This window comes from Heterodontus francisci, chromosome 1, assembly GCF_036365525.1.
Source record: "Heterodontus francisci isolate sHetFra1 chromosome 1, sHetFra1.hap1, whole genome shotgun sequence".
Classification (NCBI taxonomy): Eukaryota; Metazoa; Chordata; class Chondrichthyes; order Heterodontiformes; family Heterodontidae; genus Heterodontus; species Heterodontus francisci.
This window is the reverse complement of record NC_090371.1, coordinates 151,747,603-151,774,869: the sequence shown is the minus strand read 5'-3', so window position 1 is coordinate 151,774,869 and position 27,267 is coordinate 151,747,603. Positions and strand designations below refer to the sequence as shown.

General features: G+C 42.0%; 1 protein-coding gene across 1 annotated transcript; it reads right to left on the bottom strand.

The window, feature by feature from the left end:
• Positions 1-795: 795 nt before the first annotated feature.
• On the bottom strand, positions 796-27,267 carry LOC137346337 (leucine-rich repeat-containing protein 4B-like). Its single transcript, XM_068009862.1, has 7 exons — positions 27,070-27,267; positions 18,671-18,857; positions 10,901-11,004; positions 6,066-6,219; positions 2,333-2,550; positions 1,085-1,250; positions 796-971 (listed from the first exon to the last, which is right to left on the bottom strand). Exons 1-7 carry the CDS (start codon positions 27,265-27,267, stop codon positions 796-798), a joined length of 1,203 nt encoding a protein of 400 aa, XP_067865963.1.

The window sequence follows — 27,267 nt, the reverse complement described above, 5'->3', positions numbered from 1 at the left end:
AGGGCATTTAGGGATGGGTAATAAATGCTGGCCTGACCAGCAATGCCCACATCCTATAAACAAATACATTAAAAAAAAAAGTAAGAAACCCTTTGTATGATATTGAAGGGCCCCCAAAGGTGATGATAATCAGGGTGCTTTTGGTGTGTATCCTAAGGTTGCTTCTCAATCTCTCAAAACACTGTCTCTTGGAAAGATAGCATGGCCAATTCAAATGTAAACGTACCTGATACCTGAAGACACTAAGATTACAAATAAGGTATTTGTAAACAAATATAAAACTATTGCACCACACTGTATTTTCTACAATTTATGAAGCATTATATTTAAATTATATCATTTTAACTATGTGACTAACAACTCATGAGAAGCATTTTCTAGGTACGTAGCTATCAGCAGGAAGCAAAAGAGCCTTTGAATCCAAACACTTATTCATCTTCTAAAAATGTTACAATCTTTTTTACTACTTTAAAACTGATAGGCTGATGTTGTTCCATTCATTGCATTGGCAAATACAACAGAAAGCTTTTGTAAATCATTGCCTGTAAAAGTAGTACATTGTTGACTCTGAAGTGCTTTGGGACATCCTGCAGTTGGTATATAAATGCAAGCTTTTTCTTTCTTTTCAAATCTTCAATCGCTGTATTGGAGGCAGAGTATATAAGTAGAGATCAAGAATCAAAAATTGATGAGCTCTGGGATCATATGCCTGAACTTTGCAGTAGTAGGTAAGAGTTGCATCTATTTACGTTCATTTAAATGTTGCAGATTTTGAAAATGCAAAATGCATCCTGCTTATATAAGAGAACTGTTTGTGTCTTGCTCTTCATTCTCTTGCTGAGCAGATTCTACACTGTTGCAACCAGTCATGAGCAATGACTGTTGAATGGACTTCGCTGATGTTAAGTACATCACGGAGATGATGAGAATGAAAAGTGCAGCTGCAGCAACAATTATGATACCAGTGATTCCTGAAAAAAGGCAAAAAATAGTCACTCTTACTGGAGTGAGAAAAGCTGCCATGAAAATAAAGTAAAAATCCACAACTTAATAACTAGAATATGTAATAACATTTGAATGTTACCTTTTCCCAGAAATGAATATACAATGCCAGTTTTGTTTACATGAGATGCTTTTGGTAAAAATGCAAAATTGGGCTCTTTTGAGCAGTTAAAAAGAGAGAGTGACAGTTGGCTCATCCAGAGTCCTCTGAGGCTGTCGGGACTGTTACACAGCATATCCAGCTGTACCTGCAACTGTGAAGAACAAGAACCCAATATTACAGCCTGTATGAAATCTGGACGATACATGATGTACATTTGTTAGCATACTGTTCATAAAACCTTATCAAGGGAATGGCTATAGATTGTTATTTAATTAAAATCATGAGAATGATTCTCTATGCCTCTGACGTACTTTATCTGTTCAGTATTGGTAGGAGCAACCACCGAAAAGTCCTTGTGGAGACAAAGTCTGTCTTCACACTGAGGACACCCTCCATTGTTAGAAGGTTTGATCACCGATAAATGTTTCATGACAACGCGTAATCTGATAGACAAGTTTTGGGAGTACAATGGTTTTGTATAGTATGACTAGGGGGATAACGAAAGTAGAAAATAAACTTAGAAAGCAGAAAAAAGGTGAGTAAATATGCTAAATTGATGAGGAAGGATAGAACTGACATATATATTGGACACTACATTCTGGATGTCACCTCAGATATGAAATTTTATTATATAGATGAATATAAACAACCCATAGATCTCCAGGATTGATTCAGGGTTATAATCTTACCGATGATACAAGCCCTAAAGTTGAGGTCATCATGTGAACCTTAAGCTAGGTTACTACATTGAAATCGCAAGTGTACCACAAATAGTATGTCAGGATAAGGAAGGCTTTAAAAAGTGTATTCTGGCAGGCTGCATAAGTGTATGTGCTCTATTTTCAGTAAGTATTTGACGTAGTTTATAAGTGGGAATTTGCATTTGGAGCTGTGGGACCAAGTTCCAAATGAAATGTGGTTACTGAGTCACTCGGACAGTTCCAGGGAGAGGATATGTCAGACAGCAAAATTGTACTTGAGGTCTGAATTAATTATTTGGAGGGTAGGGGGTGTGGTGGAGTGGAATGTTTGTACTTTAGAGGAAGGTTAGAGTAATAGTGCAATTGACAATAGAGAGGAATCGAATATTGTACTTTTTAATGTGCAAACTTTCAAGACAGCCCTTGGGGTTTCATATTTGAAAAAGATGACTTCAGTTTCAACAGTTCCTTATAAATGAAATGTAAATGTTCTGCTATTAGTTTCAGAGAGATAGCACATTTGTACCTTTACAGCATCCAACCATTTTTTCATAGAGCACATGCTGGCATCACAGTGAAATGGGTTCTGGGCCAGTTTGATGCCCACAGCACCACTTGCTGATCGAATAATGGGATTGAATGTCTCTTTGGAAAGGGTGGCAAGCTCATTCCTTGACAAGTCCAATAGCCTCAGATTCTTCTGGGAGTTGAAGGCTGATTTGCTTATAAATGTAATTCCTGACCCTGTAAAAACAACTTGCTTTTTGAAATGAATAGATATAAAACATTAATTAAAAAGCAGATGAAACAATTCTGTATTAAGGGAAAGTATTGGCAATGGGTCCAAACCTTAAACTGGGCCAAACAGTGTCATTGAGGCAGGTTTATTTTATCTGACAGTTAACTGTGAATGTTGTTGTATTTGTATTTGTTTTCTTGTAAACAAGATATGATAATCAAAGATTGAATGGAGTCAGATAATTAAGTAAACCGCTTGCCTTAGCAACTGGTTAGCAAGCACAATAAAAATGATTTTGTAACCAGTCACATCAGTCAATGAATACAAAGGCTCATCAGACATTGAAAAGTGATATTTTCTGCCCCTATGCAAAGGTTCAGTTTCATACCCCTACATTTTGTTGGACAGTGTTACTAAATATTGGCAACTTAAACTGGTATCCGATCAGTTGTCTGAACTTTTTCACCTGTTTAGCAAATAAAATTGGATATATTAAAAGAAATTGAGAGGAATGAGTGGCAGCTCAGTCATTATCCGTCTCTGCAATGGATTTGTTCTCATTTGCTGTTCTATGTGTTACACAAAAACAACTTATATAGCACCTTTAACTAGTAAAACATTCCAAGGTGCTTGACAGGAGTGTTATCAGACAAAATTTGACACCGAGTCTGCTGATGAAAGTAGCCCCAAGTGTGAAAGTGTTGAAGAAATTTGATTGTCAAAGAAATTCTCCGGACTCAGACCTTGAGCATTAACAAATTTTATTGCATGATATCATGGGGAGCACACCTTTCCTAATCACGGACCGGTGCTACTCCAAAGCGCTCCAGATCTCCGCGGATTTATATAGTTCAACAGATGCCGAGCTGACAGTTTCCCAGTTATTTACAAAACCACAAGATAAGCACAGGACGGCCTACGTGACTATACACCATGCAGCATCCGAGGTCAGCTTCGCATGGGCGGCACAGTGGCGCAGTGGTTAGCACCGCAGCCTCACAACTCCAGTGACCCGGGTTCAATTCCGGGTACTGCCTGTGTGGAGTTTGCAAGTTCTCCCTGTGTCTGCGTGGGTTTCCTCCGGGTGCTCCGGTTTCCTCCCACATGCCAAAGACTTGCAGGTTGATAGGTTAATTGGCCATTATAAATTACCCCTAGGATAGGTAGGTGGTAGGGAAATATAGGGACTGGTGGGGATGTGGTAGGAATATGGAATTAGTATAGGATTAGTATAAATGGGTGGTTGATGGTCGGCACAGACTCGGTGGGCCGAAGGGCCTGTTTCAGTGCTGTATCTCTTAAAAAAAAAAAAAAATAAGGCTGTACATAATAAGCTATTATTTTCCTTAAGTCAATGCATTCTCCAGATACCACATTCGCCCGTTGATAACGTCTGTGTGGGTTGCGGTTTTACGTAGCAGGTTGCTGCAGACAAACGAGTCATTAAAGCAAAGAGCTGTAAACCCCAATGTCAGCAAAACTGCTACCACAAAAAGTAAATGTTTTTTTAAAAAGTCTGAACCATAACCCTACATTTCAATATGAAAACATGAATTGAAAATGGTCAGAACTGTAAAACATTATAAACAAAAAATGACAAACATTGGAAATACACAGTGGTCAGTCAGGAGAGGAAAAATTTGTTAATGTTTTGAGCAGAACTCTTCAGAATTGAAAACTAGAAGATAAATGAGCATTTTAGTAAAATAGGAAAAAGGGAGAGATAACAAATTGACATTAAATACCTCAATCAGAGTGGAAGTTAATGGGTTAAATGACCCGACGCCTGCTTAAAGGAAAGCAGGAAATTAAAGATCGTATAAGTGAGGGAATGAAAGACACTTTAATAAAGCAAGGGAATGTACAAACAGACGTGATAGCACGAGGCTCAGCCAAGGAAATTCAGGGGATATTTGGAAATAAACTAAAAGTCTGAGAGCAGATCTAAAGCAAAACCAAAATAAAGTTGAAGTCTGATGTTACTAATTTCGGTGCTCAATCTGTTTGGGGCTGGGGGGTGGGTGGGGAAGAGAGGGGGGTAGTGCAGCCAGCCCATGGGTTTCTCATTTTAATGTCTGCTGTTTCTGACGATTGGTTTGAGAATAGTTGGATCAGTGTAGCAGGCCAAGGAGAGAGCAGAGTGTGAATTGGAGGAATTATGGAATGGTTTTAGCACAGGAGGAGGCCATTTGGCCCGTCATGTCTGTGCCGGCTCTTTACATGAGCAACTCAGCTAGTCCCACTCCTCTGCCTTTTTCCCCGTAGTCCTGCAATTTCTTTCTCTTCAGGTGCTTATCCAATTCCCTTTCGAAAGCCCTGATTGTTTCTATGCTCTTTGAACTTGATTAGTATGTTTAATATTTCTCCTCATTTTATTTTGAATGTTATATAATTTCTAATCTCCTCTTCCAGTATCATGTCTACCTGATCCGTCTCCCTGGTAAATATTGAAGCAAATTAATGATTTAATATTTTTGCCATTTGGCTATTGTTGCCTGTGATTTTTTTCCTGTCTGTCCCTTACTGGTGCTATTCCAATCTGACTTGCCTTTTTTAAAACTTATGTACAGTACAAATTTTGTTATCCAGCACTTTACCAACTGGTATGCTCTATTATCTGGAATTTCCAAAATCTCCCAAAGCTCTCCTGGGCCAAATTTTCCCAAGTGCAGTCGATTACACTTGGCATTAGTTAGTGTAGTGATAGTCGTTGGAAAGGGCTGACTCTCAGGTGTACTACAGGTATAATGGTGAATTAACCCCAAAGGATTAAGGAGTCAACAGAAAGGGAAATCGGACAGGATGTAAAATAGGTGGCTGACTTGCTGCCATCCACTTCCCACCTGGTGCTAACAATTAAAATTGACCCTACATTCAAATTTCTGTCTAACTGTACAGTGCTGTGTCAAGAGATGGATGGATGTTTTGTTCCTGTTGCAGCTGTATTGGCAAGTGTAAGGGGGAGAGCAGGTCGAAATAGAGATGGTGGAAAAATGAAGAAGGTATTGGAGAGGGAGCGGTCCCTCTGGAGCATAGAGGAGCGAGGGGAGAAGATGTGGGATTGTATTGTGGATGGCACATGATCTGATTACAAAAGCAGGTGGGACAGAAGGTGGGGTATAAGGGTTGGAGAAGATGAGAGCAGAGATACAGGAAATAAAATAGCCACATTCAAATGTCATCTCGACTGTTGAGGGGAAACCTCAGCTGTGGAAGAATGATTCTGTCAAAATGCTTGTTTTTTTTTCTGGTTTTCGGCACTTAATTTTAATCAAAACCTGAACCCGACTTTTCTATTAAGGGACCTGCTGTGCATTTCCAACATCAGTATAAATTTCCCTTTATACTGGTCAAACTATACATAGGCTGTGTGATGAAATAATTATCTTCCTTTTGGAAGAAATTGCAATCATGTAATATCAATAAACTTCTAAATTAGAAGTACTAAAACAACTCTTGAATAATTTTAGAAGAATTACTTTAACACCCAATAAAAACACTAGCCAGTGTCCACTGTTACCTGACAATCGTAGTGTCTGTAGTTTGGTCAGTTTATGAAAGTACTGTGATAATACTCTATCAATCTTATTATCAGATAAGTCCAGGTCCTGAAGAAGTTGCATTTGATTAATGGCTGGTACAAATGTGAGGTTGAGGCCTCTGAGAATCAGCACCTGAAGGAAACAATTTAACTTCAGTCAAAGTCTTTTTGTGCTCTATATGCATGTGGAGATATTCACATCAACACTTTTCAGCTCAAAACGTTTACCAGATTCTCAGAGCAAAGTCCAGGTGATTAGTCTCAATGCCTTTCTTCATACTTGTCTGTAAATGTGCCTGACTACACCTGTGTTTGCTTCTTAGCTGCTGACTAATAATTGATTGAATTTAGTACATGAGATATGTCAGATATTTTCAGCACTTTCTCTTTTATGTTGTGCTGATCATGAATGTAAAGTTTCAGAGACCTTGGAAAATTGGACTGGTACAAACTGGACTTTTATCAGAGTCTGAATAGGATGTTTGCAGTCATTCTGACCTGTGTAACAAAAATGCTTAATTTAGACTACCATTTCCAATTTCTCGGAGTGTTGGTTACATTAGTGGCAGTTTTGTAGCATTCTGTGCTGCTGAAGTTCATTAAAGAGTATCCCTACAGGTTCACTTGGAGTGGTGAACCAGACCAGTGCCTCCACTGAAAAAAAATACCACTATCACAAGTGACACCTTCACTTCTGGCACATGGATATTAATGATGAGTGTGATTAAGGCAACTACCACTCCCACCATTGGACTCTGCAGTGCCACGTGCTCTTTTCTGTGTTGTGGAGCTATTGCCGTGTTTATGGCTGAATCTCATTCTGTTCTGGGATAATGAACTACTCTTATTCTTAAAAGTTCTTGGGGTTCCTCATTTCCACAAGGACTGGTTCAGACCGAATACTAACTCAAATTGGGTCCAAGTCAGCAAAGTGAAGCATTTGGGGTCCAGCCTTTTTGTCAGAAAAATGCATTGCAGCCTTGAGCTCTTCTGTCTAGAAAAAGGTTAAAAATAACTCTTGGTTGGCAGGGGGATCTGATTCTGTACCTTTATAAACCCTTTTAATTTAGTTTGATATTGAACTTAGAAAGTCTTAAAGTGTTGTCTCCAGTACAAATACTCCCTCACCACCCCTAAGTAGCGTAGAACACAACTCATCCTTTGCTGATAGTTTTAACTTGCTGTATTGAATTAAATCAAGTTTAGGTAAATGGCACAAGTTAAATTTCCTCTTACAATGTTGCACAGCAGGGTGGAATGTAAGATAGAATTTCATCCTCATCTTATTATGTACTGTCTTAAGGTCATTCAAAACCTAAGGAAGATTTAATTTGGTTTGGATAATTAGATCTGTACTGACTGCAATCACTCCTTAAAGAGGACTATTACTGTAACATGAAATAATTTTCCAGAATTTTGTGCTGTCAGCTGCAGATCACAAAATAACATAGGAACGTTTTGACACGTGGAAAACATTAGACTTGACAAGGCTGTCTCTTCTGCCTAATCTCACACTCGCGTCCATTTTCTCTCCCTGTCCCTCAATCCCTTGTCGCCAGAGAGACACTTTATTGCCTGTTAAGTCCAAATAGTGAAATCTTCAAAAAAAAAGTTTTAAAATGGGCTTTTCACAGAAGAAGGAAAATCTTTATTGAGACATATTTACATAAATGCTTGCTAGGAGTTGACTGATAATTGTCTGAAAAAACAACTGTTGTACCCACAGAAAACTCTGATGTAATGGGAACAGCAGAACCATGATTACTTCAGTAGATGGAAATGAATATGATAGTAAGGCACAGAATATTCGGGAATCATAGGGACATAAGAACAGGAGTAGGTCATTCAGCTGCTCAAACCTATTCCAGCCTTCAGTTAGATGATCTGTATCTCAACTCCATTTTCCTGTCTTTGTTCCATATCTCTTGATACCCAAACCCAACAAAAATACAGTCTTAAAAATTTCAGCTAGCCCAGTATTCATACTTAAAAAATTTCAGCTAACCCAGCATTCATAACCATTTTAGGAAACAGGTTCCAATTTCTCCCAAAACGTTCTCCCTGATTTCCATCTGAATGACCTAGCTCTGATTTGAAGACTATGCTCTCTTGTTCTGGATTCCTTCACCAGAGGAACTAGGTTATCTGTTTCAATTCTATCGAATCTCAAAGACATTTTAAACACCTCAATTAGATCACCTCTCAATCTTCTAAACTCCAAGAAATACAAGCCAGGTGTATGCAACATGGCCTTATAATTTAACCCTTTAAGTCCTGGTATAATTCTGGTGAATCTGCACTGTACTCCTTCCATTCTTCCACTTTCACCATCTCAACCACATCTGTTCTGACAATGCAACCTTCCATACCTGCACTACCAATATGTTGTCCTTTTAGCTCAACTGAGAACTTTCCCCCCACCCCCACCATGCATGATTGGGTCCTTGACCACGTCCATTCCATATTGCCCCGTTCCCAGAACCTTCCACCCAATCAGCCTCAGCATTCAACAGGTGCCATTTCTGCCATCTCTGGCATGACACCACCAGTACCAAATACGTCTTTCACTCCCCTTCCCCTTTCAGCCTCCAAGGAGACCATTCCCTCTTTGACACCCAGGTCTGCTCCTGAATCAACCACACCACTGCTACCCCTTCCTGTGCAAGCACAGGAGATGCAAAAACAAAACACTGCGGATGCTGGAAATTTGAAACAAACAGAAAATGCTGGAAATGCTCAGCAGGTCAGACTTCATCTGTGGAGAGAAAAACAGAGTTAACGTTTCAGATCTGTGACCTTCTGACAAAAGATCTGCCATTTTACCTCCTCCCTTCTCACCATCCAAGGCCCCAACACTCCTTCCAGGTTAAACCGCAATTTACTTGTACCTTTAATTTAGTAGACTGTATTTGCTGCTCACGATGCAATCTCATCTACATTGGGGAGGCTAAATACAAATACGAACATACGAATTAGGAGTAGGCCCCTCGAGCCTGCTCCGCCATTCAATAAGTTCATGGCTGAACTGATTACTCCACATTTCTACCTACCCCCGATGACCTTTCACCCCCTGGCTCATCAAGAATCTATCTACCTCTGCCTTAAAAATATTTAAAGACTCTGCTTCCACCGCCTTTTGAGGAAGAGAGTTCCGAAGACTCATGACCCTCTGAGAGAAAAAATGTCTCCTCATCTCTGTCTTAAATGGGTGACCCTTTATTTTTAAACAGTGACCCCTAGTTCTAGAATTGGTGATTGCTTTGCAGAACACCTTTGTTCAGTCCTCAAATGTGATTGAGTTTCCAGTCACCTGTCATTTAATTCTCCACTCTTTTCCCACTTTGATCTTTCTGTCCTCAGCCTCCACTGTTCCAGTGAAGCTCGAAGAACAGTACTTCATGTTTTGACTAGGCCCTTTACAGCCTTCTGGAATCAACATTGAGTTCAACAATTGCAGATCATAACCTCTGTCTCCCATTTTTGTACATCAGCTGTTGGTGATGATTCTGCTTTCCCATTTACACCTGTAGACATACCTTTGTTTCTTTACTTGTCCCATTACTATCTCTTCTTGCCTTTCACCATCATCCCTTTTTGTAATGTAATCTTTGCTATCTTCCACAGACCTTTCCTTTTGCTCTTTCCTCCCCTCTCACCTTTCCTCGCCTTGCTTAAAACCCATTATATCCCTAAATACTCCCAGTTTTGACCAAGGGTCACTGACCTGAAATGTTAACTCTATTTCTCTCTCCACACATGCTGGTAGACCAAAATTTTCTGTATTTATTCCAATATATCTTTTCTGAGGAGAGAGAAACAGAGTTACTGTTTCAGGCTGGTGACCTCTGATGAAAGGTCATCGACATGAAAAGCTAACTCTGTTTCTCTGTCCACAGCCGTTACCAGACCTGCTGAGTATTTCCAGCACTTGCTGCTTTTATTTCAGATTTCCAGCATCCACAGTATTTTGCTTTTATATCTTTTCTGAGACTTGGTGTCCAAAACTGAATGGAGTACTCCAAATGCATTCTGACCAAGGTTCTGTACAACTGAAGCATAACTTCCTCAATTTTGTATTCAAACCCATTAAGATAAAAGCTGACATTCCATTAGTTAGAATAGATGGGAAAGGAGGGTTGTAGTTGCTTGTGCCAAAAACACTTGGAGGTAAAGGAATTAGAACTAAGTGAAGAGGGAAAAACTACTCAGTTCAATAACATGGTTTCTAACAGCTAAAATAAAACCAGAGATTTGCTACACACTGCCAACTCAGCGTGAGAGGGAGGACAGGATTATTTATAAGGAGCATATGTGAACAGAGTAAGGTTATATTAATTGTTGAGTTCAACCAGCTAAATGTGAATCACAGGGAGCCACCCAACATGGTATTTATTTATATTCAATAAGGAGACAAATGTGATCTGGACAACTAAAGATCCAACAGTCTTGCATTAAAATCTAGTAACATAATGAAATTGATTATCAGGAACAAATTTAAGGACTATTTGCATGCGAATCATCTAGTGGATTACATGAGTTTAGAGGCAAAAGTTTCTGCCTGTGTAATCACTGACTTTTTTGAGAAAGTGGAGAGTGGAAACTCATATGATGTGCATTTAGATTACTAAAATGCCTTTGATAAAATTCTTTTAAAACTGAAACCCAAAGTAGAGGGATAAGGAATTGGGTGAAAAGAAAAGAAAGCAGCAAGTATGGTGGTAGTTATGGGAGTGATGAGCAGAGGGACCGAATAGCGTTGAACATGTACCTTCACCTTGTCAAAGCATTGTTCCCACATAAAGCTTTACACTTACCTTCATTTTTCTCAGAGGAATTAGTGCTTGATATTGAAAGTCTTGAAACTGGACCTGGGGTCCCAAGTACAGCTCCCTGAGCTCCTGCAAATCCTCAAAAGCACCTAATCAAAAAAAAAATTCCTTTAATATCAGTTTGTAACATTTTGATTTAAATCATGGTAGATTTTTGTCTTCATGCTTGGGTATTAATCTGACAGAATGGATTATCCACCTACCATAAAAACCACATGATTTACCCCAGTCTGTGAATTTGAAACAAAGATCTGATAATTATTAATGTGGTGTATTTTATAAGATAAATTTCACAAATTTGTGCTGCTAACTTGCACCTTTGCATTCTCGAGGTGCACATCGACAGAGGTCTGTGAATCTCATAGGATTTCTCATCTATGGGTAGAAAATCTAACAGAGTTTGTGAACCGCCCCACCTGACTTTCGTCTATGTGATCCAATACTCCCCTGGTGTCAGGAAGTACATCAAATTAGATTTTTAATATTCAAAAATATGTATTTTTGAAGTTGCTCTTCAACAATATTTAGCATCATGGCAACGGATTAAACAAATTAACAACTCACAAACTCAAGAATTTGTACCAGTGCTCAGATTTTTCTAGTCGGTATGGCCATTTTTATCATGCAGAAAACTGGTTTGGAAGTGGTAATATTCACGGGGATGCCATGTGTGGGCTCCATTCACTCATGAGTTCCATATTAGTTCAGGCCTGAAATTGCTGTTGCTAGTGCTTCATGCTGATATTGGTGAAAAATAGGTGAATCATAAAAATTACAGCACAATAGAAAGCCATTGTGCCTGTGTTGACGCTCGGTCTTCAACCTTTCCCCATAATAGTGGCAAGATGTTTCATTCTAAAGCACTCACCTGTCTCACCTTAATGAGTGCAAAGCCAGCATAAATATCCAAAACATAAACGTTTGAAGAAAGAAAGTTTTTTTTTGTTATGCCACAAATTAAATGCTGATGTCTGACGAATGTATGCCCTTGGACTGGATCATTCTTGTGAAGTGAGACCTATTCGCGTGTTGCAGATTTGAAGCCACAGACATCTTTTGGATGCAGGATTTCTCCAGCGGCAGATATTTCGATGTGACGTTTAAAACCATCACAGGATGCAACAAATTCCTGAAGGTCTTCAGGGACAGAGGAAGCCAGGCACTGCTGTCAATCCTCATTGCGGAGCATCAGTTTACTCTGCGCAACGGAACTGCGTGGTGACCATTCACACGTACAACCCCCATATCCCTGTGGTGGATGTGCATGTTCCTCACCAGGTACGGTGAGGTGGCTGGAAACAGCATGGAGGTCAAGGACCCATTCCGGATCTGGAGGAGCAAACAGCAGGTCAGGGTGACCTTGAAGTGGATGCCAATGGAGCCATCCTCCACCCTCCCTCCAGTTTCGCCATCTGAGGAAGTTGAGGTTTTCTGGTGTATGTGGGGCAGCTCACAGTGTATCAATTCGGTGAAAGACATCCTTTGGTCTGCCCGAAACTTGCTGGTCTTCCAGCGCAAAGAGTTGTCCACGACTGAATGTTGCAGACTGGCACATTCCAAGGTCCAGGACTACGTGCTGAGGGACGCTATACAGCTTGGGGCAGCTGCAGCAAAGGCTCAATGGGGAAAGACCACTGTGTAAGGTCCCCCGACCAAGCTGAACAAAGGGGCTGGATCCATGGAAAACCCCTTGAACTGTATCGGGAAAATTTTCATTTGCTGTAAAATGTAGAAATGTATATGGCATGACAAATGAAATGGAAGGGTTGTGAGGCAACTCATGATTGTATTGAAGGAAACTGATCACCCTTGCACTGTTTGTATTTTTTGACTTGGTGTTGTTTGAAACTGTTTGGTAATGTATTTTTTACAGATTTTTATGAATAAAATATAATTTGGAAATAAAAAAAAAAGCTCAGTGTGTCGCACCTGAGGCAAAACGGCACATATCGCCATCTATTTGCAGAATAACTTTCTGTCAAAACTGCAAGCCAGAAGGCCATTTAACGAAGGACTGTAAAGAAAACAAGTGCTGCAACCTGTGTAGGGAGGGCAGCTGTCTTTACAAGGCTTGACCAAAACGGTGTGCTACCTATACACAGGTGATTAAAGCAGAACTCCCTCAAAGGAGATTTATGCCCCATCCTCCACCAAGGTCCCCGGTGCACAAGGCAATGGGAAAGAGGGTATGGCATATGAGCAAAATGTGAAGGACACGTCAGCAATTAGCCTAACTCCTCAGCCTCCTCCAGAGAAATTAGCAGAGTCAATGGAAGAGGAGGCAGCAGCAGAACAATAAAGAGAGTGGCAAATGGTGAAAAGGAAAAACACAAAGAAGAAAACACGAAAGAAGGGAAAAGCCCCCATGCAAACTAACGGGGGACCAAGAAACTGATAAAGATAAAGTAGAAAATGAAAGTAAACTAGCGAGAAATATAAAAACAGACTGTAAAATCTTCTACAGGCATGAAAAATGGAAAAGATTAGCAAAGACAAACGTGGGTCCACTACAGGCAGAGACAGGGGAATTTATAATGGGGAATAAGAATTAGGGGCGGCGCAGTGGTTAGCACCGCAGCCTCACAGCTCCAGCGACCCGGGTTCAATTCTGGGTACTGCCTGTGTGGAGTTTGCAACTTCTCCCTGTGTCTGCGTGGGTTTCCTCTGGGTGCTCCGGTTTCCTCCCACATGCCAAAGACTTGTAGGTTGATAGGTTAGTTGGCCATTATAAATTGCCCCTAGTATGGGTAGGTGGTAGGGCAATATAAGGACAGGTGGGGATTTGGTAGGAAGATTGGATTATTGTAGGATTAGTATAAATGGGTGGTTGATGGTCGGCACAGACTCGGTGGGCCGAAGGGCCTGTTTCAGTGCTGTATCTCTAAACTAAACTAAAGGAAATGGCAGAGAAACTAAACAAATACTTTGGGCTGAATTTTATTAGCGTGTCGCATTTCACGGCGGTGCTCTTTGAAACCGGCAACTTTCCGACATGGAAGTGTGCTGCTGAACCCCCACGATATTTCACGCGGGGGCTCATTTAAATGAAGGGGGCGGAGCGGCTGCTCCCGATAACATCATCGGGGCAGCAGCTCCGTCCCCGGCAATGGTGTCCGGTGCCACCATACAAGCGCCTGTGCTATCTTTAAAGGGCTTCAAGCCCTTAACAAAAATTTGAATGTTTAAAGAAAAAGTACTTTGTAGATTTTTATTTTTAAAAATCTACAAGCTGGAGGCTCTTTCGCAACCCTGCTCATGTTTGTTTTATATGTCAATATAACGAGCATTAATTTTATTCCCACCCTGAACTTTCCCCCCCAACCATGTCACTTTTGCCCTTCAACTCATTCCCACCATCCCCACAGCCAATAAAAAACGTTTCCCCACTCCCCCTGCCCCCCACGCCCTGATAATTTCAGTCCTCCCCCCACCAGTGTGTCGCCTTGGAACTCCGCCGCCGGTAAAATGTGGCGGGGCTTTCTCGGCGCGAGGGTTGTGGCGGGCCGCTCCCGCAAGTATTTCACATGCCCCCCCCCCCCCCCCACTACGATCCACGACATCATGAGGCTGGTAAAATTCAGCCCTTTGTGTCTGTCTTCACGGAGGAAGATACAAAAAACCACCCAGAAATACTAAAAATCCAAGGGACCAGCAAGAATGAAGAACTGAAAGAAATCAGTATTCGTTAAAAAGTAGTACTGGAGAAATTAATGGGATTGAAAGTTGATAAATACCCTGGACCTGATGATCTAGATCCCAGAGTTTTGAAAGAAGTGGATGTAGAGATAGTGGATGCATTCGTGGTCATCTTTCAAAATGCTATAGATTCTGGAATAGTTCCTGAATATTGGAAGGTAGCACATGTAACCCCACCATTTAAGAAAGGAGGGAGAAAATGGGGAACTACAGACCTGTTAGCCTAACATCAGTAGTAAGGAAAATGCTAGCATCTATTATAAAGGATGTCATAACCAGACACTTAGAAAATAATGGTAGAATTGGGCAGAGTCAACATGGATTTATGAAAGGGAAATCATGTTTGACAAACCTGTTAGAGTTTTTTGAGGATGTAACTAGCAGAATAGATAAGGGGGAACCAGTGGGTGTGGTATATTTGGATTTTCAGAAGGCTTTCGATAAGGTCCCAAACAAGAGGTTAGTCGGCCTGTGTCCTGGGCCCAACCATCTTCAGCTGCTTCATCAATGACCTTCCTTCAATCATAAGGTCAGAAGTGGGGATGTTCGCTGATGATTGCACAATGTCCAGCATCATTCGTGACTCCTCAGATGCTGAAGCAGTCCTTGTAGAAATGCAGCAAGACTTGGACAATATCCAGGCTTGGGCTGATAAGTGGCAAGTAACATTCACGCCACACAAGTGCCAGGCAATGACCATCTCCAACAAGAGAGAATCTAACCATCTCCCCTTGACATTCAACAGCATTACCATCGCTAAATCCCCCACTATCAACATCCTAGGGGCTACCATTGACCAGAAACTGAACTGGCGTAGCCATATAAATACCGTGGCTACAAGAGCAGGTCAGAGGCTAGGAATCCTGAGGTGATTAACTCACCTCCTGAGTCCCCAAAGCCTGTCCACCATCTACAAAGCACAACTCAGGAGTGTGATGGAATACTCTCCACTTGCCTGGATGGGTGCAGCTCCAACAATACTCAAAAAGCTCGACACCATCCAGGACAAAGCAGCCCTCTTGATTGGCACCCCATCTACAAACATTCACTCCCTCCACCACTGATGCACAGTGGCAGCAGTGTGTACCATCTACAAGATGCACTGCAGCAATGCACCAAGGCTCCTTAGACAGCACCTTCCAAACCCGCAACCTCTACCAACTAGAAGGACAAGGGCAGCAAATACATGGGAACACCACTACCTGCAAGTTCCTGTCCAAGTCACACACCATCCTGACTTGGAATTATATCGCCGTTCCTTCACTGTTGCTGGGTCAAAATCCTGGAACTCCCTATCAGCACTGTGGGTATACCTATTCCAAATGGACTGCCGCGGTTCAAGAAGGCAGCTCACCACCACCTTCTCGAGGGCAATTAGGGATGGGCAATAAATGCTGGACTGGCCAGTGAGGCTCACATCCCATGAATGAATAAAAAAAAAGGCAAAATTAGAGCACATGGGATTGGGGGTAATACACTGGCAGGGATTGAGAATTGGTTAACAGACCGAAAACAGAGTAGGAATAAACAGGTCATTCTCAGATTGGCAGGCTGTGACAAGTGGGGTACTGCAAAGATCAATGTTTGGGCCCCAGCTGTTGACAATGATTTGGATGTGGGGACCAAATGTAATATTTCCAAGTTTGCTGATGACACGAAACTAGATGGGAATGTGAGTTGTGAGGAGGATGCAAAGAGGCTTCAAGGGGACTTGGACAGGCTAAGTGAGTGTGCAAGAACATGGCAGATGGAATATAAAGTGGAAAAATGTGAAGTCACCTACTTTGGTAGGAAAAACAAAAATACAGAGTATTTCTTAAATGGTGAGCAATTGGGAAGTGTTAATGTACAAAGGGACCTGGGCGTCCTTGTTCATAAGTCATTGAAAGCTAACATGAAAGTGCAGCAAGCAGTTAGGAAGACAAATGTTATGTTGGGCTTTATTGCAAGAGCATTTGAGTACAGGAGTAAAGAAGTCTTGCTGCAATTGTATAGAGCATTGGTGAGACTGCACCTGGAATATTGTGTACAGTTTTGGTCTCCTTACCTAAGGAAGGATTTACTTGCCATAGAGTGAGTGCAATGAAGGTTCACCAGACTGATTCCTGGGATGGCGGGATTGTCCTATGAGGAGAGATTGAGGAGACTGGGCCAGCATTCTCTAGAGTTTAGAAGAATAAGAAGTGATCTCATTGAAGCATACAAAATTCTTACAGGGCGTGACAGGGTTGTTGCAAGAAGGATGTTTCCCCTGGCTGAGGGTCTAGAACCAGGGCACACAGTTTCCGAATAAGAGGTAGGCCATTTAGGACTGAGACGAGGAGGAATTTCTTTACTCGGATGGTGGTGAATCTGTGGAATTCTCTACCCCAGAGGGCTGTGGAAGCTCAGTCATTGTGTATATTCAAGACAGAGATCAATAGATTTCTAGATATTAAAGAAATCAATATGGGGATAGTACAGGAAAAGGGCATTGAGGTAGAAGATCAGCCATGATCTAGTTGAATGGCGGAGCAGGCTCAAGGGGCCAAATGACCTACTCCAGCTCCTATTTCCTATATTTCATCAGAATGACATCGCTGTCTTCTGAAATGGCAAGTGTAGTGAGGCACCTCATGTACTGTATTGAAAAAAACTGATCTGTATTGCACTTTATGTAATGTCAAATTTGAACTGTTATGTAATGTAATTTCACAAATTTCATGAATAATGTAATTTTGGAAAGAAAGTTGTAAGCATGTCACTGTAATTATATTAGACCTGTATCAAACTATATACTCTATAAATATCTGAATATGCTGTCGATCTTTTGATGTAGTTTTTCTTATATTACAATTTCAAAAGTCCTAATGGACTGTAAAGCAGCTTGGGCCACCCTGAGATCACAAAGGGGACTGCATAAATGCAAGTCTTCTCTTTTGCAACAAATAAAAGTAAACTTACTATGAATGAGCATTTTGTTCAATGACCAAAGAAAGAGTAATATGTTGTAATTACAATATCATAAGACTCACTTTATCACATTGAAATATTTCAAAGCAGTTTACGCAATTTAATTTTGATCAGTTACCTTGGGTTGGATTTTATCTCGAGGATGGGGATCCCAGTGATAGGCCAGAAGGCCGGAGGAGATTGGGAATTGGGGAGTGGGGTTGGGGGGGGGGGGGTTACCCCACCTCGTAGCAGATCCCCTGCCGAAAGCAACGGCGGGCAGGCACTTAACTACCCACCGTTGGGGATGCCATCCCCTTTAAGGGACAAGATCCTGCCCCTAGATCTGCTGGCCAATCAGAGGGCTGGCAGCTCAGCAGTCCCAACAGTGCCATGGGGAGCTGTGGTCACTGCTGACACTGAAGGAGGCCCAGGACCAGGAGCAGCGCTGGAGTCCTGTACTGCAGATAAGCGGGGGCGGGTTTGCCGAGGCCAGTCAAGCAGGCCACGGCAAAGGGTGGCGGGGGGTGTTGAGGGCAGGGGTGTGGATGTTGGTACGAGGGCAGCCTTTACCACCAAGGGCCCTCTGTGAGCTACAGATTGCCCAAGTAGGAGGGGCATTCCGCCCCCCCAACAACCACCCCCCCAGCCTACAGGGAGGCCACCTGGTATTGCTAGGTAGCCTCCCCACGTGATGGAGTGTCTCCCTACTGCTGGTAAAATGCCAGCGGCAATGGGAAGCTGTCCTTAAGTGGCCATTTAAGGGGCTTCAATGGTCTCTGAGTGAGAAGGCTGTCCTCGGCCCCACCCCTGACAAAATTGAATGGAATCTGGAAGGCAACAGACATTCCACCCATCACCTGCCCACACTATTTTATGGAGTCCCGCGCCACTCTGCCCATCCCTAGAGGGCTGATAAAATTCAGCCCTTTTTTGACATGCAGTGAGTGTAATGGAGGTAAATGCTTAAGTCATTATACAAGCAACATCCCACAAACAGCACAAAGTTATAAGATCAATTAATTTATTTCTGGTGCCGTTAGTTGGGGGCAAAATTTGTGGTCAAGTTCCTGTCATGCGTCATGTGCTATAAACGTTTTGTCAATCTAGATGAGCAAAGGGACATACCTGATATAATTTCCTTGATGTTATTGTTGCTAATAACTAGGACTTGGAGCAAAGTGAGAGGGGCCATTGGTTTGGATGGAAACTCCATTAACCTGTTATCATGAAGATAGAGCTGCCTAAGACTGGATATGTTTGAAAATGCTGTGTCCTCTACAGCCTCTAAATTAGAACTGTTCAGAAGTAGGATCTGAAACCAAACAGAAAAGATACACATTAAGCAAATAATTTGATGATAAATATCAGCCTGATGACATTCCTAAATCCACATCTGGGGCTGAAATTTTCTCCATGGAGGTGGGCAGCAGGAGCTGGTTTGTTATCGCATCCAAAACCCACCTCCAGTGGGAATCTGATTAAAGTTAAGATTTTCACGGGAGTGAGCCCTTAATTGGTATGGAGACAGGTGTCCTGGCCACTTTGAGCCAGTGGGATAGGGAACGGAGGTGGGTCTGATAAAGTGGGGGAATGGTTTAAGCACCCTACAGCAGCCATCACTGAGGCTGGTGAGCCTGAGGAAGAGTTCTGCAGTTTGTGCCAAAGCCTTCCACAGCACCAGAGGAAATCAAGATGTCACAGGGGAGCTGGAGGTCTGGCACTAAGGGCAGGGCAGACCCTCTCTTCATGGATGCCCACCTGGATCTAATGCTGGAGGCCATGAGGGAGAGAAGGAGGGGCCTCTTCCCGGATGAAAAGAGGTCAGGAGGAGGCCACTTTGTCATGTAGCAAGGGCACCTCTCTCTTCAGCATCATCTCCCTCTGCCTCATCTTTCTCTGCTTCTCTCATCTCCTGCTACTGCTCCTCCCTCGATGAGCTGTCTCCTTCCAGGTCCACACCTCTTCATATGGCAAGGTTATGGAGCATGCAGCAGACCACCACAATGACCAAGACCCTTGCAAGAGGGTATTAGAGGGCACTACCCAACAGTCCACACACCAGAACCACATCTTCAGAAGCCTGATGGCCTGCTCAATAGTTGTCCTGCTGAGCCGGTGCCATTGGTTGTATTGCTTCTGTGCCTCTGTTTGGGGCTCCCGCGGAAGGGTTGAATAACCATCTCTTCAAGGGATATCCCTTCTGCTGTACAATCTATCCCTCCACTTTGGGGGGTTGGAGTGAAGATCTGCGGCAGCCTGGACTGGTGGAGGATGATGGAGTCATGGCAGCTGCCAGGCAAGTGAGCACGGACATGGAGGAAACTCTTGTTGTGGTATCAGATGAGTTGGACTTTGAAGGAATGGAAGCCCTTCCTATTGATGAATCTCACTGGTGGTTGCTGGGTGCCGTGATGGCCACATGGGTGCAATCAATGATGCCCTGCACCTGGGAGAATCCAATGATGGCGGCGATAGTCAATGTCCTCTGTGCCTGCTAGGCTGCATTTGACATGAAATTTATGCACTGTCCAGCCCTGACAAAGAGGGCATCAGTGACCAGCAAGATGCAGTGGTGGTCAGACGCTTGCTAGATGCCACCAAGGTCCACAGCTGATCCTTGAATGAGCCAGAAGCAAAGAAGTTCAAGGTCAGAGTAACTTTGACTGGAAGGGCATGGTGACCAGTGCTGCGAGGTGGCAGGTCTTTGTTGACGAAGGCACAGATGTCAGTAACCATCTGCATGGAGAGACACAGATTCCTGTGACACTTGGTCTCAGTCACCTCCAGGTAGCCCCGTCTTCAGCGGTAGTGTTGGTGTTGAGGGTTTGGCTTCCATTGTCTTCCTGCCCCTCTTTCCTCTCCTTTGCCCTCCTGCTGCTTGGGGTTCCACCTTTCCTGTGGAGGGTGTTGCCCTCTCCTTGCCACTGGGCCCAAAAACTGACAATCATTCCCCCATTGCCAGCTGCAGCTGCCCCTGTTCTTCTGCCTTCACAATGCCAGGGGGATGCTGACCCTAATTTGCAGATGATTTGAAACTTGGAAGCATTGTGAACCGTGAAGAGGATAGTATAGAACTTCAAAAGGGCATAGACAAGTTGGTGGAATGGGCAGATGAAGTTCAATGTGGAGAAATGTGAAGTGATACATTTTGGTAGGAAGAACATGGAGAGACAATATAAAATAAAGGGTGCAATTCTAGTTGAATGGCGGGGCAGAGGGACCTGGGTGTATATGTGCATAAGTCATTGAAGGTAGCAGGACAGGTTGAGAGAGCGGTTAATAAAGCATATAGTGTCCTGGGCTTTATTAATAGGGGCATAGAGTACAAGAGCAAGGAGGTTATGTTGAACTTGTACATGACACTAGTTTGGCCTCTGCTGGAGTATTGCATCCAGTTCTGGGCGCCGCACTTTAGAAAGGCTGTGAAGGCATGAGAGAGAGTGCAGAAAAGATTCATGGCAATGATTCCAGGGATAAGAAACTTCAGTTATGAAGATAGATTGGAGAGGATAAGGCTGAGAGGTAATTTAATAGAGGTATTCAAAATCATGAGAGGTCTGGACAGAGTAGGTAGGGAGAAACTGTTCCCACTCATGAAAGGATCGAGAACGAGAGAGCACAGATTTAAAGTAATTGGTAAGAGAAGCAAAAGTGACATGAGGAAAAACTTTTTCACACAGCGAGTGGTTAAGGTCTGGAATGGACTGCCTGAGATCAATGGAAGCATTCAAAAGGGAATTAGACAGTTATATGAAAAGGAAGAATGTGCAGGGTTATGGGGAGAAGGCGGGGGAATGAGACTAGGTGAAATGCTCATTAGAAGAGCCAGCACAGATGCGATGGGCCAAATGGCCTCCTCCTGCGCTGTAAGAATTTTGTGATTTTGATTCTATTCAATGCCCGTGACTGAATGCCCACTCTCTGTCACCTGTGCAGTGCCAAGGGCAGCTCCATTCCAAGTGTCAAGTCCCACTCACTCTCTTATGGTGTCAGGGTGATGCCCTGAAGCAGCCACGACTGCTTCCCCACTCTTTCCCCACCTCCATTCTGCATATCTGTTTCTGAAGGCATGGGTAACCCGTGTACCCCCTTAAAAATTTCAAGTTCCAGCCTTGACAAGCTTTTAAACTGTGTTAATTGGCCTCAATTGGGAGGACAGTGAGATTCCTGTCCTGTCCTCCCCCAACTCTGATAATTATTGCTGGCACCAGGATCGGCACCTTGAAATTGACGGGTGACCCTGTGCATGTATTTTTGGGGACACAACCAGGTCGTTCCTGACTTTGGAGGTGGGAGGGCCCTGAAAATTCAGCCCCTGATCTTTAGTGTTTTGTCAAGAGAACTATTGATAACTTCCAGATCACAGTGTGGGTTGTTACAAAAGTACTTCCATTTTTTGTTAAATTTTGAGGACTTGTGTTTTATTTGGGAAAACTGAAAAGGATTCCATGGATTTCTTTTTCACTGGGGTCATTCAAAGGACTGAGAGGTCTTGTTTGAAAACAACGTGTATTGGAAGTCACCTGTCTTCAGATAAATACCCAGCAGGGGCTTTTTGCCTTGGGGGAGATGTTTTTAGAGAAGATACAGGTCAAGATTTAAAGGGGTCAGGAGGCTTGACTCTTGAGATATTATTTTGATTTCACTTTGGACAGTCAGTTGGAGTTTTAAAAACCACCCTGGAGTGCAGTCACCCCAGCTCAACCTTTTCCATCTGTTTGAAAAGCCTGACAGCTTTTCCATCTCTTTGAGAAGCTGTTAGAAGCAAGTGTAAGAAATAAAAAAATTGATGCTACATTCATCTTGAAAGGCATGCTTGAAACCCCTGTTCCCACATTTCTCCTGAAACACTGGAAAACCCTGCTGGATAAATCCTCAACACCTCCTGACTGAATTGTTCCAGAGAAAGATCCCAGTGACAACTGCCTACGCATATTGGGATGCCAAACCAAAAAGAGACAACTGGCATCTTTCCATATCTTCTCTTTTTTTCTTCAAGAATTAGCAAGGAGTTGGCCAAAATATTCTTCTTTGTCTTTTTTTTGTAACAGAGTTCTAAAAAGAAAATCTCTATTTTTGCAGTTAAGCAGTGTTTGTGTGTGTGTGTTGTTACGACTGATTGCTCAAGACAAAGCTCCCAATCAAAATAAAACATTCTGATTGTGGTAGGAGAAACACACTGCTAATTCAGTCTCACCGCTCCACAGATTGCCTAAGATATCATTTTAAACTTTCCAAATTAAAGAAAACCACAGCCAAATTGACCATCTATTAACCCCCGAATGAGGCTAACCAAACCAGGTGTCTTTAGATCAACAAATTAACTGTTTAATTAGAAAAACTAAATTCTTAAACACTACGAAGGTATAAATAACATTTAAAATAGAAAAAAAAAATTAATGTCCTTACAGATTTACGCTCCTGCCGAAGTGGACTCTTCCAACGTGGAACAGTCTAAGGTTGCTTGAAGTCCTTATAGCCATCCGATGGGGGAAAAAAGGTTCTTCAACAGTAGAACAGTCCGTAGTCTAGTTCAGCAATTGAATTGATGCTCTTCTTTTCCAGTGATGCATTTCAGCAATTACAGTTCAGTAGTTAAAGGAATTGGTTATTTTCTTTTAAGCAATTAATCTGGTGTGACATCAGAATTCTGACAGTATAATAAATAGGGTTTTAATAAGCTGAGAGAGAGCTCTCATTTTCTTCAGTGTATGCTGGTCCAGCTGTCTGTCTGTATCTCAAAAGCCAGTTTTTCAGCTAGTTTCAAATGTCAATTGGCAACATTGTATCTCGTGTCCTTGGTCCTGAGTGGCTGTATCCTACGGCAATGAGAATGCATCCTTTGACTCAGTCTCTGATGCTTGCTGCGTTAAAGCAGTACTGATCCTGTTACAGCCTTAAAGGCACACTGCATACTTCCCCGAAACAAAACGACAGGATCATAATAGTGTGGCTAAGGTAAAAGGGAATTTTCATATTTCACACTGTGTGTTAATGCATTGCTTCATTACTGGTTAAGTCTTGTTTGATAATAAACTGATAATTTTGTTGTTTATTAAAGAAACCTGGTTGGTGTATTTTATTTTGGGATAAAGAGTAGTGTCCATGATTGACCGTATCGGTAACTTAATAAACATTTAAATATATGAAGTGACCCGTGGAGAAGTGGAACTAGAAAAGACAGCACACTCCTCCTGCCTCAGTTGTAACAGGATTGTCACCTTGTTTCTCATCACTATGATGAACTGTCCAGGCACAAAGTTGTTACATTGTTTATCACCATTACTATACACAGGAAAATAAGCACCGAATAAAGTAAAGGAGCCTAGGGTTGCCTTGATGTCTCAGTGGGTGAGTGCAATGTATGCAAAATTCTCCTTCCAATAATATGAATAGGCCTCTGCCCCCAAATTTCTGACATATGTTCTTGGCACACAGACTCTTCTACCAGAGCAATTATTCCATCTACTCTGAGAAACATAGAAACATAGAAAACAGGAGCAGGAGTAGGCCATTTGGCCCATCGAGACTGCTCCGCCATTCATTATGATCATGGCTGATCATCCAACTGTTCTGGCTTTCGCCCCATACCCTTTGATCCCTTTAGACCCAAGAGCGATATCTAACTCCTTTTTGAAAACATTCAATGTTTTGGCCTCAACTGCTTTCTGTGGTAGCGAATTCCACAGACTCACCACTCTCTGGGTGAAGAAATTTCTCCTCATCTCAGTCCTGAATGGTTTACCCCATATCCTTAGACTATGACGCCTGGTTCTGGACTCCCCCACCATCGGGAACATTCTTCCTGCATCTACCCTGTCAAGTCCTGTTAGAATTTTATAGGTTTCTATGAGATCCCCCCCCTCACTCTTCTGAACTCCAGCGACTATAATCCTAACCAACTCAATCTCTCCTCATATGTCAGTCCCACCATCCCAGGAATCAGTCTGGTAAACCTTCGCTGCACTCCCTCGATAGCAAGAACATCCTTGCTCAGATAAGGAGACCAGAACTGCACACAATATTTCAGGTGTGGCCTCACCAAGGCCCTGTATAATTGCAGCAAGACATCCTTGCTCCTGTACTCAAATCCTCTCGCTATGAAGGCCAACATACCATTTGCCTTTTTTACCGCCTGTTGCACCTGCATGCTTACCTTCAGCAACAGGTGTACGAGAACACCCAGGTGTCGCTGCATATTCCTCTATCTCAGTTTATAGCCATTCAGATAATCTGCCTTCCTGTTTTTGCTACCAAAGTGGATAACCTCACACTTATCCACATTATACTGCATCTGCCATGCATTAGCCCACTCACTCAATTTGTCCAAATCACCCTTCCACCCAGTTTTGTGTCATCTGCAAATTGTGAGATTTTACATTTAATTCCCTCATCTAAATCATGAATATATATTGTGAATAGCTGCGGTCCTAGCACCGATCCTTGCGGTACCCCACTAGTCACTGCCTGCCATTCGGAAAAAGACCCATTTATCCCTACTCTTTGCTTCCTGTTCACCAACCACTTTTCTATCCATCGCAATACACTACCCCCAATCCCATTGCGCTTTAATTTTACATGCTAATCTCTTATGTGGGACTTTGTCAAAAGCCTTCTGAAAGTCCAAATAAACCATATCCACTGGCTCCCCCTCATCAACTCTACTAGTTACATCTTCGAAGAATTCTAGTAGATTTATCAAGCATGATTTCCCTTTCGTAAATCCATGCTGACGCTGTCCGATTCTACCACTGTTCTCCAAGTGCTCTGCTATAAAATCTTTGATAATGGACTCTAGAATTTTCCCCACTACCAATGTCAGGCTGACTGGTCTATAATTCCCTGCTTTCTCTCTACCTCCCTTTTTAAATAGTGGGGTTACATTAGCTACCCTCCAATCTGTAGGAACTGTTCCAGAGTCTATAGAATCTTGGAAGATGACCACCAATGCATCCACTATTTCTAGGGCCACTTCCTTAAGTACTCTGGGATGCATACCATCAGGCCCTGGGGCTTTATCGGCCTTCAATCCCATCAATTTCCCCAACACCATTTCTCTACTAATACTGATTTCTTTCAGTTCCTCTCTCCCACTAAGCCCTGTGTTCCCCAACATTTCTGGTATGATATTTGTGTCCTCCTTTGTGAAGACAGAACCCCATAATAAGTGCCCCTGTTTCTGACTGTAAGGAACCTACATTTGTCTTCACCAATCTTTTTATCTTCACGTACCTGTAGAAATTTTTACAGTCAGTTTTTGTGTTCCCCGCAAGCTTGCTCTCATACTCTATTTTCCTGTTCTTCATCAATCCCTTGGTCCTCCTTTGCTGAATTCTAAACTGCTCCCAATCCTCAGGTCTGTTGTTTTTCCTGGCAAATTTATATGCCTCTTACTTGGATCTAATGCTATCTCTCATTTCCCTTGTAAGCCATGGTTTGGCTACCTTTCCCATTTTACTTTTGCACCAAACAGGGATAAACAATTGTTGCAGTTCATCCATGCGCTCTTTAAATGTTTGCCATTGCCTATCCATTGTCATCCCTTTAAGTAACGTTTCCCAATCCGTCATGGCCAACTTGCGCCTCATACCTTCATAGTTTCCTTTATATGTCAAGTACCTTATATGTTTCTTATATGTCAAGTAGATCTGCATTAATTGTTAGGCTTGTAAAATTTGATGTTTGGAATAAGGTGTTTGCCTTCTAACTTAGGTTTGCTATTTATGAGTAAGTGTGTCACAGGAATTCTGCTGAAAATTAACCTTAATTTTTAACCTCTGGAAAATCCACTTGACTACAAAATGATCCACAAAGCATTTTTGCATGAAATTCTTTCTTTAGTTCCCTATTTTTATAGCAGAATTATCCTGTTCATTTTAAATGAATTAATGCATCTCTTAAAATAACAAACAAAATAATTTCATGTGGACATGATCAGAGTTTATATATTACCATTACACAGTGCAATTATACCTTGTGTGAACTTTAAAAAGGATCTGATTTACATTCAATTTTACAGCAGTTAAGTTGGTCCTTTCTCTCATTTTGAGCAGCAAAAGTAACTTAGGTTTAAACTTCACAATACAGTCAGATTCACATTTACACATGCTCCAAAACAAACAACATATTTTGTGCATGAAATATTTCTGGAAGATAGATCATATTCTGAACAGCATTTTGGCAGTACATATTAGTACATTATTTTTGTTACTCTGCCTCTCTAAGTAAAAATTCAACCACTGACGCTATTTTGATCAAAAGAACCTTCTAATGTTCATTTCAATTAATTCTAGTAAGAAAACACTTGCTGCCTTAACTTTGGAAAAAAGATATACATCACAATAGTATTCTAAATTGAGAAGATTATTTTCCAATGTCACTTAATTTCCATAATTGCAAAATTACAAAAGTAGTACACTTATTTAAAAAAGCTCAAAATTTGCTTTAAAGAAACTTAGGTCTTCAATAAGTTTATAGTTTTTAATAAACTGCTAATGTTAAATGAAGAGACTCCAGCTTCTCACCTGTAATTGGTTGTAGTGGCTCAGGCAGTCATGATAGCTTCTTCTGAGTCTGAGGCCACTGAGGTTCAGAACAGATACATTTTTTGTAATGGATTCATTCAGTTCTAGTGGACATTGGGTTGAATAAGTTAGTGAGGTTTCCAATGAGGCAACATATGAAAACCAGGCAACTGCACAGAAAATGAGAGCAGAACCCAT